Source organism: Coenobita brevimanus, chromosome 51 (assembly GCF_032717465.1).
Source record: "Coenobita brevimanus isolate Jiangsu-jjx chromosome 51, ASM3271746v2, whole genome shotgun sequence".
Taxonomy (NCBI): domain Eukaryota; kingdom Metazoa; phylum Arthropoda; class Malacostraca; order Decapoda; family Coenobitidae; genus Coenobita; species Coenobita brevimanus.
The window spans coordinates 10,692,267-10,711,269 of record NC_137004.1 but is presented as its reverse complement, the minus strand read 5'-3'; the positions used below and the strand labels follow the sequence as shown (position 1 = coordinate 10,711,269).

The following is a 19,003-nucleotide window of genomic DNA, read 5'->3' as shown; positions in this document are numbered from 1 at the left end:
TCCCTTCCACTGTAGTAAAATAGGTGGTTGCTGTCTTCAAGCTGAATTACTTTTTCTTCTTTTCTGTGGATCTCACTCACACCTACAGTATCCCAACTATTGTTTTCCAGTTCAATCATTTGGTTATCAAGTTTATAATCTTCTGCGAGGCTTCATACATTGTATGCATTGATCTTCATGGATTCCAATTTGTTTAATACTGTATCCACGAGTCTAATTTTCCAACACAGTGCCTACTCACTTTCGGTGGCACACTGCCCGTAAGCACAGGAGGCAGTGCAGTTGGACCTTTAGTAGACGATGATCCAACAGGAACTCCCGTCAAATCATTTGCAATAGAACTCATATGTTTGGTTGGGAGGATTGTGGCAAATAATCTCACCTCCCTGCCACATAGTTTCTGGTGAGATGTAATTTATATGCCACCTTATTCGTTCTCTCTCTCTCTCTCTCTCTCTCTCTCTCTCTCTCTCTCTCTATATATATATATATATATATATATATATATATATATATATATATATATATATATATATGAGAATGTACATGTATATTCGTATATATATTTATGTATATGTATATGAATGTAGTTATACAGTATATATGTATATGAATGTATGAATGTACATATGTGTACGTGTATGGCTATGTGTATATGTATGTATATATTAGTGGTTGGTGGGGGCGCTCACAATCCGCTCATTCGATGTAGTGCAGCTTTGGGTGTCTGCTCTTTCCTCTCTTCCTTCCTTCCTCTACTGTCTTTCTTTCCTTCATTCTTTCCTCTTCCTTCTGCCTTCGAGTGACTTTACACTCCCTCGTCTGTCTTTTCTTTCTTTCACTCTTTCCCCGTCCTTCAGCCAATGGGTGACTACACCGAATGAGAAGCCAAATGGTTTCCCGTACACCAGGAAACCATTTAATACGCTGGGTGGTAACCATATAACGAAATTATGGCGCCTGGTGGAATAGTGGGGAATTAAGACGCTCCAGTCGGATTGCGTAGGTGCAGACTTTTATCCAAGGGACGGTTAGGGTTTGTTGCTCAAGTAATGAAACTCGGGGATGAGTAAGGCTGGTCACTCTCATCTTCCCTGTCAGGACGAAGTTGCCTAGCCCCGGGCTCCTACGTTCCTCATGGGGCAACATTGGATTGAATGATGATGATGATGTATGTTTAGGTATGTATGTATGTATATGTATGTTTATATATATGTGTACATGTATACAGTATATGTATGTACAGTACTGTACATGTACTGTATATGAATATACTGTATATGTATGTATGTATGTATGTATGTCTCTCTCTCTCTCTCTCTCTCTCTCTCTCTCTCTCTCTCTCTCTCTCTCTCTATGTATGTATGTATGTCTGGTAAGGATGCTGTACATCGTGGAGCGTGTGGTGGTGCTAATGGAGGCCCTAGTCGGGGTGGTAAGCGAACCGCTAGTGTTGGTGCTGGTGGTGTTCCCGCGAAACGTGTGCGTAAAACTGTGTCTGTAGAAGTCAAGAAAGACATTCTTAAGCGGCACGAAAAAGGCGAGGGTGCCTTGGCTCTCCACCTGGCCCAGTGACTGTTTCCACCATCATAAAGAAGGGGGAGGCCATTAAGGCTGCTGCTGGGAAGGTTGCAACCTTATCTACCTCCCGTATCACCCACCAGAGAGAACCTGCAATGGAGGAGCTGGAGCGGATGCTGTGCATATGGACTGAGGATCAGAACCGGAGGAAGGCACCCATGAGCCAGGCAATTATTTCAACTAAGGCTACCTCGCTATGGGAAGAAATCAAGGTGAGGTGGGATCTTGATGTTAGCAAGACCTTCAAGGCTAGTCATGGGTCGTTTGACCACTTCAAGAGGTGAGCTAATCTCTGCCATGTGAAGATGTACGGTGAGGCGGCTATTGCAGATATGGTGGTGGCAGCAGCGTTTCCCAACGAGTTCAAACGCATCATCGCAGAGGGTGGTTACAGTGCGAAGCAGGTCTTGAATTTTGACGAGAGAGGGCTCTTTTGGAAGAGAATGTCCTCCAAGACATATCTTGCAACAGAGGAAAAGTTTACACCAGGGTTCATAGCCTCGAAGGACAGGCCTACACTCCTGCTGGGGGGCAATGCCAAGGATGACCTCAAGTTGAAGTCACTCCTTGTCTATCACTCCGTGAACCCAGGGGCTCTGGTGGAGTATGTTAAAGAAAATCTTGGGGTGATTTGGAGGTCCAACAAGAAGGCCTGGCTGACTTCCGATATCTGTTCGTCATATTTCCACTCATACCTCTCGCGTGTCCTGATGAGGTATGCCTCCAGGGAGAATTTGGTGAACAGATTTCTCATGGTGGTAGACAACGCCCCTAACCACCCTCCCATGATGAAGGCATGGGCAAGCAACATTGAAGTGGTGTTCCTGTCCCACAACACCACGTCATTGTTGCAACCAATGGACCAAGGGTGATCGTTGCGTTCAAAGTGTATTACCTCCACCGCACTATGCAGCAGTTGGCGAGGGCCTGTGACAGTGATGATAGGACAACAGTGCAGCAGTTCTGGAAGGGCTACAATATACGCCACGTCATAAGGAACATCTCTGCAGCATGGTGTGAAGTCAGCCAGCCCAACATGAATTGTGTGTGGCAGAAGCTGAGGCCAGAGTGCGTGCACTCTCACTGGCTCCCCGAGGGCGTGCAAGCTTCGCCAGTGCAGCGTGTGCAGCAGGACACAGTGGACTTATTGCATGAGGTGTGCTTCAGGGAGGTCGGTGAACACAACGTGGAGGAAGTTCTCGAATGCTACAGGGAGGAACTCAGCAATGAGAAGCTCCTCAGTATGGAGATTCAGCAGGCACACCAGGAGGCACAGTAGGAAGAGGTCAACCCTGAAGTGCGAGCCCTTAATACAACAATTCTGAGTGAGATGCTGACCAAGCTGGACAAAATCATTGCACTGATGTGCACACACGACCCTCTCCCAGGAGCAAGGACGCATCTGAATGGCTGGAGGAGGGGTTGAAGGTGTACAGGACGATGCTGGAGGAAAAGAAGAGGGCAGCCAGGCAGACTACAATCACTGCTTTCTTCAAACAGGCCCTCACCACGCCACAAGTCACAAAGGATCTCCCTTGCCATTGACGAGCAGAGCATCTCGCCAGCCTTCAACCAGCAAAGCATCTCCCCAGCCTTCAACCAGCAAAGCATCTCCCCAGCCTTCAACCAGCAAAGCATCTCCCCAGCCTTCAACCAGCAAAGCATCTCCCCAGCCTTCAACCAGCAAAGCATCTCCCCAACCTTTAACCATCAGAGCATCTCCCACGCCATCGAACAGCAGAGAAACACCCAGGGTCTCCTCCTGCAGAGGACGTGCTCGGCCCCTAGTGCTGGACCTAACCTCCAGCCTATCCCTGTCTCCTGTGTCACGTGTGTCTCCATTAAGGCACTCCATCACTCCATAGCTGCCTTCCTTGTCCCAGTCTCCATCTCCCTGACAATTTCAGTCATTTCCTTTGTCTCCCTCGCCAGACGTAAGCCACTGTATCTGACTCCATCGCTAACTCATCAGTCATTGCAGCATTCTCCCTCACTACCTCACAGGTCATCGCAGCTGTCTCCCTCACTACTTTCTCTGCCGTCACATCGCACTCCATCGCCACCACCTGAGCCATCACATTGCACCCCATTATCATCGCCTGAGCCATCGCATAGCACCACATTGCTACCGCCTGCCTCAATGTATCTCACTCCATCGTCACCCTCAGAGCCAGTGCATTAGTCTCCCGCTACGATCACCCCACCTCGCCAGGCTTCCCCCCTCTTCTGATCCTTCCCTAGAGATGGGGTTTGAAGGTTTGAGGGTTTGAGGAGGATGAGTATATGCTAGGGAGCACCACATGTCCCCTAGCTTCGAGGGGGATAGCAAGGATGATGACCAGGACCGGACATGGACTTAGAATAAGTAAATGATGAGAGGTTTTTGATATTTCCTAACCCATTTCTTATGATTTTCATATTTTAACTTGCCGAGTCCCGTTAACGTATGGGTACATTTTAACGTTTTGTCATGCTCAGTCCTGTCAACATACCCATACATTTTGCAATTGCGAGGTCCGTCATTTGCACATTTTTCAAGTTTTGCGCGTGATTTTTGGTAGGCATACGCGGGAGACTTTCCTCTACCCACCACCAGGTGGCGATACTGCCTTACCCCGCGTGACCCCCCCCCCCACGCCATTGTCTCGGCAACTCACCTCTAGCACTGACCTCGCCAGTAAAGACACGTCGCTCCAAGGTACGAAATTCAAGGCAAGAATGATTCCCCAATCGATGACGATGTGAAGGACATAGATTAAGTAGCGCCAGAGGAAGAAACGAGCAGAAGTGATGAGGAGGCAATGTCGCCAAGGAAGGTGCGGTACCGTATGTTGATGTGTTCAGTAAGTTAAACAACGCTTTTATCGCCTATATTTTTGTGTGAAAACCAATATGTTCTTGTACTACATATAAATTCGCACCAAATGAACAAATATCTACCTATTTAAAAAAAAAAAAATATTTAGGTTCATTATTTACTATTCAGTACAAGCCCCAACACTCGAGGGAACACTGTCCTTGAAGGCCAGGAAGGGAAGGGTGCATGAGGAAAACAAAATCGGTAACTTTGGGCATAGAAGGTACAGAAGTAATCATCATTACAAGCACAAAAAGAGAAAAGTGAGTTTTATGCCAGGTACCCCTTTTTTTGGATAAGGGCTAAGGCGTTGCCCCTGGGTAGAGGACTTTGGTGTGGAGCGTGTAGCATTTTATGACCGGATGCCCTTCCTGATGTCTACCAATGACCCTTGGGTGGATTCGATCCTCCGACCCTTCGGTCAGAGCTGAGCGCTCTAACCCACTGAGCCACGACAAAAACATACAATGATACATACATGGAACATAGTAGTTACAGTATTTGTCATTACGTGTTTTGAGGTGAGTAAAGTGGTACATAGGTAAACAAGTATGTATTGAACATACGTATGCAGAAGAGAGGCACATATGCAAACATACATATATGTATAGATATATACATATATGTATACATTCACGCACATGTAGCTGTAGACATACTGCATTTACACCATAGGTACGCATGTATAAGGATAAGGGAATGTGTACAGGCGTGCATATATATATGCAACATGCACATATATATGATATATTCATATATACATTGACAGGGAGACATATATATATATATATATATATATATATATATATATATATATATATATATATACACCTTAGTAGATACATATACATAGTCACATACACAGGTAGGTAGATAGATAAAAAAACGATATGGGTTATAAAATTACCTCTTGATTCAAAATCAAAGCACTAGGACAGTACATGCACATTTACCTGATATGTGTGTGTGGACCACACACACACACACACACACACACACACACACACACACACACACACACACACACGCACACACATACACAGGCTTGTGTATATATATATATATATATATATATATATATTAGGACTACTGTTCAGCCCCACGCAACTCGGCAAGTGACAGAGCAGTTTTAATCTATCCCAGTCATATTGGAAAGACACACATTACACGTGTGTGTACAAATGTCTTATGTTCTTCACTGGGAATCGAACCCATGACTTCTAGAAAAAAGTCAGGCACTGTTACCACTACACCATAGCATGATAAAAGCTAAACTACGTGAGTTTTTTGATGAACCAGGTAATTCCATTGTGGAAGAATATATTTCAATCACATTAGGTTTGGTCCGGAACATGAAAAAAAAAAATATATCGTACTCTCGCTTGTAATGTATGTCTCTCCAACATAAAGATGCTCGTGTTGTGGCTGGTATAGATTAAAACCGCTCTGTCACTGCCGAGTTGCGTGGGGCTGAGCAATTGTCCCAATGTGTTGTGACTGAAATCTTCCATAGTGGATTTACCTGGTTCGTCAAATACTTCATGTTGCCCAGCTTTCAACACGCCGTGGTACAATGGTAACAGTGCCTGACTTTTCTCAAGAAGTCTTGGGTTCGATTCCCGGTCAGGAGTGTAACAAAAAAAAAAAAAAAAAATGTACACATACGTGTAATGTGCGTCTCTCCAACATAATGAAACTCGTGTTGTGGCTGGGATAGATTAAAACTGCTCTGTCATTTGCCGAGTTGCGTGGCGCTGAACAGTAGACCTAATGTGCTGTGACTGAAATATATCCTTCCATAATGGATTTACATGGATTGCCAAAAATTCAAGTAGCTAAGCTTTAATCACGCCTTGGTGTATTGGTAACTGTGACGACACAACGAGCTGACTGGAACGACTGTCTGTCTCACTTCTTCATTTCTGCTACATTCGCGGCCTCTCCTCTAACTTTGTTGAACACCACCTCTCCTCCTCTAAACATCACCTTCTCTTCTTAACGGAGACTCAGCGTTGTGAGGCAACTGATAACAACCCCATTTCTGTATCCTCTTGCATTTTCTATACTCATGTCAAAGCCAAAGATAGCTGCTGTGTGTATGTACGCAACGACTTATCTTGCTCTCGTGTTCCTGAACTTGATTCTTCTGAATCCTTTAATCTCTGGCTTCGGCATTCCTGTCATTCTCTGACTAAATATATCTGCGCTGTTTACTTATCTCCTAATTCTACTGACTATGAAATGTATTTCGACTATCCTACTTCTACAGTAGAACACATCCTATCCGTTTCTCCTTTCACTGAAATCTCCATTCTAAGAGATTTCAATGTTCACCATCACCTTTGGCTCTCCTCTCCTTTCACTGATCCACCTGGTGAACAAGCCTACATCTTTTCTTTCCTTAATGACATAGAGCAGCATGTACAGCACCCTACCCGTATCCCTGAACCCCTTGGGGAGAGCTCCAACATACTTGACCTCTTCCTAACATCTAATCCTGCTTACCCTGTTAATCTTTCCTCTCAGTTGGGCTCCTCCAATCACAGCCTTATTGCGTTAACCTGTCCTACTGCTCCAGCACGGCCTGTGGACCCTCCAAAGAAATGTCGGTTGTGGGACTTTGGAGCAGCTGATTGGGAGGCCCTCAGGCAGTACTTCTTTGATTTTCCCTGGAATGATTATTGTTTCCATGACTGGGAACCATCTGATTGTGCCATGCATATTATATAGGTTATTCTCTCGGGCATGGAAGCATACATTCGTTTCTCATATCCTTTCACAAATGCAAAAAAGCCTTGGTTTAATCTTGCTTGTTCTAATGCTGTTCACAACAAAGAGAAAGCCTACAAAAGGTACTGGAGCTAACCCACTCCTTAATCTCATCTTTTTAATGTTTTTACCCAGAATCGTGCTAAATCTGTTCTTCGCTCTCCTAAAAATAATTTCACCCATACTAAATGCTCTCAACTGTCCAACTCGAATTCTTCCCTCTTCTTCTGGCACCTTGCCAAAACCTTTCTAACAACATTACCTCATCATCCTTCTCTCCTCTTTTCTACTCAGGTGGCTCTGTAGCTATTTCTTCTACTGACAAAGCAGATCTCTTCGCTCAGACTTTCTCCTCCAATTCCACCTTAGACGATTCCAGTGTCGTTCCTTCATCACTTCCCCCCCTCTGACTTCCTCCAGGCTGACATTAAAATGTCTTCAACTGATCTATTTTTTGCCATCACCGGGCTCAATACTAACAAGGTATATGGGCCTGATGGAATCCCTCCTGTTGTCCTAAAGTGCTGTGCTTCTGTGCTTACACCCTGCCTAGGTAACTTTTTTGCTTTTGTCTATCAACTTGTACCTTTCCTTCTTGCTGGAAGTTTGCTCTCATTCAGCCAGTCCCAAAGAAGAGTGACCATTCCCAACCCTCTAATTATCGCCCAGTTGCTTTAACATCCTGCGTCTCAAAAGTTTTCGAATCTATTATTAACAAAAATGTTAAAGTATCTTTCCTATCACAACCTTCTTTCTGATCGCCAGTATGGGTTCCGTCAGGGACGCTCCACTGTCGATCTTCTCACCTACCTTTCAGACTTCTGGTCATCCTCTTTTGTGACTTTAGCGAAATCTGTGCCATTGCCCTTGACATCTCAAAGGCATTCGATCGAATCTGGCATAAATCTTTAATTTCCAATCTGTCCTCTTTCGGTTTCTATACTTCTATCTGTGCCTTCATCTGTGGCCTCCTTTCTGATCGTTCTATAGCTGCTTGTAGACTGTCACCGTTCTTTTCCTATATCTATCAACAGTGGTGTTCCTCAGGGCTCTGTCCTATCACCAACTCTCTTCCTTTCATTCATCAATGACCTTGTAAGCTGTACATCTAACCGTATCCGCTCTTACGCCAATCATTCCACCCTTCACCTTTGCATCCGGTTTCCGCAACTTCCATCTCAGCAGTTACTTCAACAAACAAGGGATGAGGCTATGGCACACCTAATGTCTGACTTGGCTCGTATCTCTGACTGAGGTATAAGTAATCTTGTTATTTTTAATGCATCAAAGACTCAGTTCTTACACCTACCAACTCTACTAAGTCTTCCACAGGAGTACCCACTAATGTTTAATAATATCCAGCTCAATCCTGCATCATCCTTAAACACAATTGGGGTTTCATTATCTCGGGATTTGTCTTGGAAAGATCATGTTACATCTCTTGCAAAATCTGCATGCAAGGTATTAGGTGTGCTAAGCCGACTCTGCACCTTTTTACCCCTACATAATTGTTGACTTTATACACGGGTTTTATTCGCTCCTGTGTAGAGTTCAACTCTTACGTGTTGGGAGGCACCCCACATACAAATCTTCTCAACAGGGTGGAGTCAAAGGTTTTTCGTCCCATTGACTCTCCTCGTCTTACTGGCTCCCCTCAACCTCTGCGTCTTCGCCACACTGTTGTATTTCTATCCCTTTTCTATCACTACTTCAATAGTCACTGTTCCTCAGAACTGTCTGCTTGCATCCCTCCACCTCTATGGTGGGCGTGTTGCACTCGTCTAGCAACAAACTCTCAATCCTTTTGTGTCCAACTCTCTAATGCAAGAGTTAACTGTTACTCCCAGTTCTTCACCTATGCAACAAATCAGCTCTGGAACTGTCTCCCTCTGTATTTCCTACTTCCTATGATCTCGAGTCTTTGAAACGCAGTGTGTCCATTCATCTCGAAATGAACGAATCTTGAATTTGGCTCTTTTTTGTATTTTTTTTTTCTTGGAAGGAACTGTTTGTGGGTTCCTGGCCTTTGGGTCCTCCTTCCTTCTTTTCCCCATTTCTTTATGTTCACTAATTTCTTATTTCTATTTATCTTTTTTTTTTTCCTTTTGCTTTCTTTCCCCTTTTTCACTTCTTTCAGTCTCTCCACCTTTCCTTCCGTCGTTCTCCCTAATTAATTTTTTTCCCTTTCCCTTCACCTATACTATACTCTCTAGCTTTGTACCCTTCTTTCTTAACTTCTTCCTCCTTTCCTTTCTCTACACAAATTTCTTCCTTCCCCCTCCTTTCATCTCCTCTCCACCTTTCCTTTCCTTCCCTCTCTCCAGTGTTTTTCTTCTCACGTTATCCTCTCCACCTCCCCTTCACTTCTCCACTCTCAGATACTTTCTTCCCTCATCCTCTTCCTCCCCACCTTTATTTCATTTCACCTCACTGAGTCTCATTCTTCTCTCTTCCTTCTCCCATTTCTCCCTTTTCTCTTCTACTTCAGTCTCTTTGCTCTCTCTCCTTGTCTCCTCCTCCTCTCCATCCCTTTCCCTCTCATTCCCAGCCAAAGGACTCATAAGGCATATCAGAGGGCGAGATGGAAACGCCAAGGGGTGAGGAGTGAGGAAGGTGGAACGTGCATATAAATTGGGAGAGATTGAGGAAATTACGGCTCGCGCGCGCATGCACACACACACACACACACACACACACACACACACACACACACACACACACACACAGCGAATGAGAGAGAGAGAGAGAGAGAGAGAGAATTACGAATTATAATAAAGCTCGTGCGGCCATGAAGTATTTTTATTATATCGCATCAAACACACTCAAAAAATACTTGAGCAATCAGCCACATAACCCATTACTTAATCAACAGTCTTACTAGTGATCATCGTAGAAATTTCATATTATTCTGGGGGACCCGCGAATGAGAGGTGTCTCATTCCTTTTGTATATCTAAATTTGACAACTGGCACAAGCCTCGCTCCCTCTTTGCAGAACTCAGACATTCTCTGCATTTTGAACATGAATAACAAAATCAATGCTTTTGTTTACAGCAACTGCAACATGAACATTCTCTTCACAAATAATTATAGAAAAATTGCTATCCTGAAGATGTCTATAAAAGTACACTCTTCTACCATACGACAGGAGTTATATAAATGTAGGTCTCACAGGATCCCGGCCCTTTGACAAATTCCGGGTTACTCACTGCCTTCAGTGCTAGGGCTTTGCCTCATATCTGACAACTGTACCACAAAAAGCAACGAGCACAACTGTATTTACTGTACTGGAGCCCATTAATTTTTAGACTGCCATACTGCGGACTTTCCTAAACATGTAAATTGCTCATTTGCAAGTCTTCTGATGACTGACGAGTCAGTTACTCCTTATTCATGTAGCAGACACTGTCCAATTATGATTCGCGGTAAAGGTTACTTGCGAACACCAGCTTCGGCAAAAAAAAAAAAAAAAAAAGACCAGTTAAAAGTGGGTCATCTTAACATTCATTCCATTTGCAACTAGAAAGATTATATAAATGAAACTCTAAATGAAGCCTTCACATTTTGTGTCTGACTGAAACTTTGATATATGAAACTGTCAAAGCTGTTTGCCAGAGACACTGGGGAGCTGTACAACCACTGACAAAAGTCGTGTCATGGTTTTGTGTGAAGATTAAGTGTAACACGTGAAAGTTCTGCCAGTTATTTCTTCGTGGTAGGTTAGCCTGACTTCCTCAAGCTTCATATCTGCTGCTGATGAGATGACGATATGAACGAACTCGGAAAAATCCGAAGCTTTAGCATCAATTCGCGAGAACTGTTGCGTCCGAAAGACGAAATGTGAACCATATTCGAATGGGTCAGGCGACGATCGCCTGCCCGTTACATCTTAACATCTTACCACAAATCGCCAAGTAGACGTAGTACATACCCAGATATGGACAGGGAAAGCAACATGCATCCAGCCAGCTAGAAAGATGAGAAGGGGCAGGATCTACCTTCATTTAGGGGGAGAGAACCCCGAACAGATAGTGCGAACATTCGGTGTAAGTAGAACCCTAGAAAGGTGGATTAGGCAATTCTGTGAGGTACAGAGGAGAACGGTCATCGTTAAGGTCGCCCTCGTCTTACCACACCACCACAGGACCAAGAAATAATCACAATGAAAGGCAGTACCTGCAAGCAGTGCTTCAGGTGTATGAGACCAACTACACCTAGAATGAAGCACACGAATAGTTGTGCGTAGATTTCGGTCTTTTGGGTTGTGTTCGAACTGCATCCTGTGGGATTATATTCGCCACTCTTAACAAAACATTCAGCTATCATTATACAGTAACTCTATCTTGATACAGTATGTAGAATACTTCGGACAATTTTGTTTCATAACATTGACAGATAATGACATTCACTGCTCATAATAATCAACTTAAACTATGTAGCAAATAAATTAATAATGAACACAGACTTCAGGAATTCTTTAGCTAAATAAACTGTGCTGCTGACATGACAGTAAAAATGAGATCAGATGAAAAACCGTTCATATATATAAGGTAAAAACAGTAGTCGGAAAACAAGAATATATAGATATGATTTGCTGAGTTACCAACAAGAGTCGGAAAACCAGAATATATAGATATGATTTGCCTAGTTACCAACAAGAGTAGAATTGCTCAGGGACCTGCGGCGAGGCTCTTTATGTTTCAATAGGCTTAAATTAAGCACTTCTACTAAAGTTGTCGCTAGATGGCGCCACCTCAGCTGATGGCAGATTTGGACTCTCCATGTCAAATAACCTAATTTGGTGCCACTTTTGTCTCCAAAGGCCTCCTTTTCACAAATCCGCAAGAAGAAGAAGAAGAAGATGGAGGAGGAGGAGGCGGAGCTGCTGGCTATCGGCACAAGTAAACATGTACTCGGATCCACAGGTTCGTCACATGGAGCAAGTGACAACTCACATCAATGCTGCCGACCATCCATATGATACAAAGCAGAGCGTACCAAGACTTGAGCCTTTCAGTAGACGTTTCCACATGATTTCATGACACGACTTTTGTCTTCGATTGTACACTCCCTTACTCTGTAGCACTTACAAAAATTATTTCACACATAATTAGACACTGTCTCTTTTCTTTTAAATTAATGGAGGTTTAATATATTTTCGTCACCAAAGCTTTAAAATTGCAGTTATTTACAGACAAGGCAGTGGAGGTAGTGTCTGAGTATTCATGTGGGAGATTTTGTCTGTTTCTGGAGGGACTTTCGCTAGAACTGGGGAAGTGCTTCCTTGTGGTAATATTTATGTACTGGATGACAGTCCACAATTGAAACCTTTTTCATATGAATTCCATGAAATGACTAATCAGAGCAATTTAAAAAATTATTTGTCTCAACTCATATCTCGTGATAAGTCCATGATATGATTATCCTGTTGATTGCAGTCGTGTACGGGATATGGAAGTTGATGAAGTCGATCCTTCAGTCTCTGACCATGCTTTGATTACTTTTGGTTTGAAATATGTAGAATCCCTTCTTATAGGAAGGTTATTAGGTTCAGAAATTACCGGAACACTGACTACCATCTGATTTGTTGTGAGATTGATCAGCATTTAAACTTCATTGTTATTCTGATCTTTCTTCTAATGGTTTATTCAAGAAACATACTGTAAGTCTGCAAATATGTAATTTTAAGAATCAGTTTTCTGAGGATCAGAAGACCATTATTGTGAGTGATAATTTGCCATAGTATGGTCAACCCATTAATGCTCTCTGTAGACAACATAGGAAAGCAGACTACCAATAGCACAACCTGACTTGTTTGTGTTTTGTGTCTGAGAAAGGAGCTGCCTGTTTACTGAAAGTGCTACTGGTGGTCTGCTTACCATTGTTGTCTGCAGAGAGAATTAATGGGTGGACCACGCTATGGCAAATTATCAAACAAGCAGTCAGCACTGCAAAAACCAAAAAGGAAAAGTTTTATCAAAATAAAGTTGATTCATATGGTAATGATAAAAACGAGCCGACTGCTGGTATGAAAAATTTGGTCAGACGAACATTATTAGGAAACAAACTTCTATTTCCGATGCTCGAAAGGTTTCCGATGTTGTTACATTCTTCACGATCTCATGTAAGTTAGTTAATCCCTCCTTCACTGATGATTTCAAAGTTGAGTTCCAGCCCTGGTCCCCAACGGGTAATATGTTTTCATTATTTCATCCACTGGCAGTGCCACATCTTAATAACACATTTTGCCCACTTGATTTACTTAACAGGTCACAGACGCCAGCTGTTCATGAGCATGCAACAGAGTTTATTTATAATATAACAGATGCTTCTTAGAGGATGACTTTGTGCAGTCCGGGAAACGTACCTTCCTCCAGCCCCTACTCAAGAAGCCTGAACTCAACTTTAAGAGCATGCTAAGCCACTGCCCTGTCTCGAACTTTCATTCTTGTTTAAGATCATGGAGCAGGCTATACCTGATCAGCTCCTGCCATAACGAGAATGAAACAGTCATTCCCCTTGTCCAACTGGCCTACAGAAAATATCACTCAGCTGAAACTCTGTTAACAAAGATTCATAAAAACGTGGCAGTGAACACCTGCAATAGAATGTCCTCTTCCTTGGTCTTGCTATTTTGTCTGCAGTTTTTGTCACAGTGGATCACAGACTACTACTCAAAATTCTGCATTTTTATGGTGTCCATGACAACATTCTTTAACTCCTTAAGTCATACCTGTTGGACAGATCTCAGAAAGTAGAATTGGATCACACCCACTCAGAAATCAGTGCCACTTCTGGTTGGAGTCCTTCAAGGATCGGCTCTAGGCCCAGTACTGTTCATAATTTAAACTTTTAGTTTTCTGTTTCTTGCTGATGCACATGATGTGGCCTATCACATTTATATCGATAACACTCGACTTTATGTGAAGATATGACTGATAAATGATTCACTGACTAAAGCAGTATCCCTAATGTCTGATATTAAGATCTAGATGGCTGAGACGACACTTCAGCTGAATGACGGCAAAACTTAAGTCATCATTATCTGAGGAAACAAAATAGGTGATGTCGCTGACAACACTCTGAATCTTGATACTTGCAAATTTCAACTTCGTCCGGTGAGTTCTGTTCGAAACTTGGGCGTATATTTTTACTCAAAACTACTTTGCATGGGACACATTAATCAGGTTGTTAAAAGCTGTAATCTGCACACAAGGAATCTATACTCTGTGAAGCAGTTTATGAATTTACATTGCCTCTTAAAACTGGTTCACACAATGGTCTTGTCTCGCATTGATTGTATCATGACTTTCAAGGTATTCGTATGGTTCATGAACTGAAGTACCCTGACGGATAGCTAAAACTTCCATTGGCATGACAGCATGCACCAGTCCGAGGCAAAGATGATCCTTTGCGACTACCAGAAGATAAGCCAGAAGGTGTTCATCTCTCATCATTCCCCAACCGGGTCGTTTCCATGTGTGGTCCTAAAGTTAGGCTGCTTAGCAGACTGCCATTATCAGTGAGACCAGTGACTTCAGTTGAAACTGTGAAGAGGAGACTCAGCCTTTCTCAAGATGTCATGATCCTGAGAGAACAGTTGAGATGGCTGATTACAGGGACTAATTTGTTGCAGTTTCTGCATACGAATAATGTTGCAAAAATTATTGCCATTGTAATGCGCAAACTTGCTTTGAGTGTTAATAAATTTCTCTCGAAGAGCTGGCGCTTTTCAAAAACAAACGACCCTATTTTTATTCGTCTTTTTTGTCTTCGTCTTAGTCTTCTTCTTCTTCTTCGCTTCTTCTTCATATGATTATTATTATTATTATTGTTCTTGTTCTTCTTGTTCTTGCTCTTCTTCCTCTCCTCTTCTTCTTATTCTTTTTATTTTTTGTCTTCTCATTTTTATTTATTCGTCTTATTCTTGTTCTTATGCCTATTCTTATGCTTATTCTTCTTCGTCTTGTTCGTCTTCGACTCCGTCTTCTTATTCTATTATCTATCTATCTATCTATCTATTGCCAGAAGCCTGAATCCTGAGGGGTGGCCACAAACAAATCGCCCCCATGTCACCGTGTCCCTCATCATTTCATTGCCCTGTTCCAAGCTCACACCCTTCTCTCTCATATACCGCTCCATTCCATCCCTCCATCTTATCCTAGGTCTCCCCCTCCCTCTCCACCCCTCCACGTCACCTACATACACTCTCCTCGTCAGTCGCTCACTCTCCATCCTTTCCACATGGCCAAACCACCTCACCGAGTTTCTCCTAACGCTTCGTACCACATTCACATCCACACCACAACGCTCCTTCACTTCCTCATTTGTCAGTCTGTCTCTCCGTGTGACTCCACATGCTCCTCTCAAATAACTCACTTCCACTGCTGTAACTCTTGACTTGTCCCTCCAACGAGGTCCAAGCTTCACTTCCATACGTTAGAGTTGGCATCACAATACTGTCATGTAGTAACTTTTTCACTTTCATGCTCACTCCTTGTTTCTTATAACTGCTTTCAAGGAACCAGCAATTTTTCTTCCTTGTACCCTTTCAAGCACTTCACCCTCTCAACTTCCATCCTTACTCATCACACTGCCCAAGTACTTAAACGCACTCACATTCTCCATTTCTTCCTCATCCAACCTCACTCTACATTCACTGACTTCACTTCTCTCGAAGACCATAGCTTTACTCTTTCCTACATTCACCTTTAGATTCCGTTTATTACACACTCTCCCAAACTCATCCACCAAGCCTTGCAGCTCCCTTTCATCTTCACTTAACAACACAGCATCATCTGATCTGCAAACAGCACTACAGAGAGTTTCCAGACACTGCTCTCTCTCACTAGGGCCGCTCCAACATCCACTGCCCTATCTTGTATCTCTTTCATTACCCCATCCATATACAGACTGAACAACCATGGAGACAGGACATCCTTGTTTCAATCCAACCTTCATCTAGAAAAATTCACTCAGTTCACCATCCACACGACCCTCATACATGCTCTTCATGGCCTTCAACGACTTCCCATCTACTTCATATATTCTTAATATTTTCCACAATCCTTGTCTATCCACCTTGTAATATGCTTTCTCCAAATCCATGAAGGCCGCATACAACTTCTTTCCCTTCTCTGGACACTTTTCCACTAAAGATCTAAGAATGAATATCTGATCAACACAACCTCTTCCCTTCCTAAAACCTCCCTGTTCTTCTCCAGCTAATTGCCCTGTTATTACCCTAACTCTGTCAGTAAGTATCCTACCATATACTTTTCCTGTTACACTAAAAAGACAAATGCCCCTATAATTACCACACATGTTCCACATCCATTCTACTACCATCTCTCCTCCATGCTTCAGAGTTTCACCACACACTCCATCAATTCCTGGGGCTTTCCCCATTTTAACTTTCTTCATTGCTTCCACAGCTTCCATCCTACTGATTAGTTCCTCTCTTCTCACATCCCTCCTTCTCCCACCCATTGCCCAGCCACTTATGCTTGCATTACTTTCATTCTCTGTGATCAACAATTCCTTAAAGTGTTCTCTCCATCTGCTCACTTTTCTCCCTTCTCCACTAGTAAACTACCATTTTAATCTTTCACTCCCAGACTAACTTCTATGGCACCCAGTCTAACTCTCCTTACCTCTCTCCAGAACATTTTCTTACATTCCCTTCACTTTACACTCAAGTTCCTTCCAAATTCCTCATCTTCTTATAATTATTACTATTATTTGGACATGTGGAGAGAATGGAGAATGAAAGACTGACTAAGAGGGTGTATGTAGGTGAGGTGGAGGGAGGGAGAGGGAGGGGTAGACCGAGGATGAGGTGGAGGGATGGAGTTGAGAGATATATGAGGGAGGGGGAGGGGTGAATTGAGGGGAGGGTAGTCAAATGGTGGGTGACAGAACTACTTGGAGGCGTTTTGTCTGTGGCAACCCTTTGCGGGATTAGGGCGTCGGGCTATATATAGATAGATAGATAGATAGATTATACCTATCCATAGCCAGGCGGCATAATCCCGTAAGGGATGTCCGTTAGTCTTTGAGCTAGTTGCTTTACCGCAAGGGGCACTAACCCTCCACCAACCCATTTGTTGACACTTCATGAACAGGTATGGGTTGGTTATATGGTTACCACCCAGTGTTGTAAATGGTTTTCTGGTTTACAGGAAACCATTAGGTATGTCACTCAATGTAAAGGCACCTGAAAAGGACAGAAGAGTAATAAAAGGTGAAAGAAAAGATGGGAGCTAAAGGAAGAGAGGAGGGCAGACACAGAATGGGAATGATAAAGGTGAATGAAGAAGTAGGCGGCACTACTTCAAGCGAGTGCATGATGGTCGCCACCACCTACCCCCAATTATTATTATTATTATTATTATTATTATTATTATTAATATTATTATTATTATTATTATTATTATTATTATTATTATTATTATTATTATTTTATTATTATTATTATTATTATTCTTACAGGCCAGAGAAAGGGATGGGGGGATTGAGTTACCCCCGTACCCTGAAGATTGGGTATATGAATGTGCGTGGATGTAGTACGACTGAGGCTAAAAGGGAGGAGCTTGGGAGATAGTTTGTGAGAAGAAAGTTGGATGTGTTAGCTTGAGTGAAACGAAGACGAAAAGGAAGGGTGAGTCTATGTTTGAAAGTGCGAATGGAAGATTGTCAGGTGTTGATAGAGGAAGGGCAAGAGAAGGTATGGCCTTGTTAGTGAGTCCGGAAGGACAGCAGTGTGTGATTGAATGGAAGGAGGTGCCATCGAGACTGATGTGAGTGAAAACGAAATTTGAATGTGAGTTGTGGGTGTTTGTGAGTGTATATGGGCCTGGTAGTGAAAGGGATGAAGAAGAAAGGGAGTCTTTCTGGAATGATGTTGATGAGTGTCTGCAGAGTTTTGGAGCGAATATGAATGTGGTAATGATGGGAGATCTAATTGCTAGAGTGGGAAATGTAGCAGTTGAAGGTGTAGTTGGTATGCATGGTGTGCCTGGAAGAAATGAAAATGGGGAACGAATGATAGCGATGTGTGTTGTGCGAGAGATGGTGATTGGAAATACGCTGTTCGAGAAGAAAGATATTTATAAGTATACATAGGTGAGACAGGAGGGGGGAATGGTTGTGGATAAAGCATTGATGGACTATGTGGTTGTGTCTAGGAATCTAATAGGAAAATTGTTGGATGTGAGAGTTCTGAGAGGGGAGGGTGGAGGTATGTCTGACCACTACCTGGTGGAGGGAAAGTTAAGAGTAGGTAAGAGATGGGTGAGAACTAGGAGGGTTAGGTGTGGCAGGGAGGTTTTGAAAGTGAGTGAGTTGGATAAAAGAGAGAAAATGATAAAGTACAAGTAGAAATTGAAAGATGAGTGGAACGCAGTGAAAGATCAGGAAAATGGCAGTGTGGGGGAGGAATGGCAGTTGTTTAAGAGTGCTGTGGTGGGGGATGCAGAAGAGGTGTGTGGTATGAGACGTGTGGGTGGTGGTGTAAGAAAAGGAAGTGAATGGTGGTGCGAGGAAGAAAGTATGGTTGTGACTGAGAAGAGACGTGCATATGAAGTGTGGCTGCAGAGGAAGGATGACGTGTCATATGAGAGGTATAAGGAAAAGAGGAATAGGGCAAGAAGGGCTGTGCGTGATGCTAAAGTGGCAGCAGATGAAAGGTGGGGTAGGCGACTGACTGAGAATTTTCAACAGAATAAGAAAATGTTCTGGAGGGAGGTGAAAAGGGTGCGAAAGGGAGAGTCTGGGAAGGAAGAGCGAGTAAAAGCAG

General features: G+C 43.0%; 1 protein-coding gene across 1 annotated transcript in view; it reads left to right on the top strand.

Moving 5' to 3' along the window:
* Positions 1–3,824: 3,824 nt before the first annotated feature.
* LOC145400172 (gamma-aminobutyric acid receptor subunit beta-like) overlaps positions 3,825–19,003 on the top strand; it is a 137,613-nt gene continuing 122,434 nt past the window's right edge. Inside the window, exons 1-3 of the mRNA XM_080272686.1 lie at positions 3,825–3,845; positions 12,029–12,131; positions 12,645–12,648. Coding sequence (XP_080128812.1) covers positions 3,825–3,845; positions 12,029–12,131; positions 12,645–12,648 — 128 coding nt within the window. The remainder of the gene's footprint in view (positions 3,846–12,028; positions 12,132–12,644; positions 12,649–19,003) is intronic.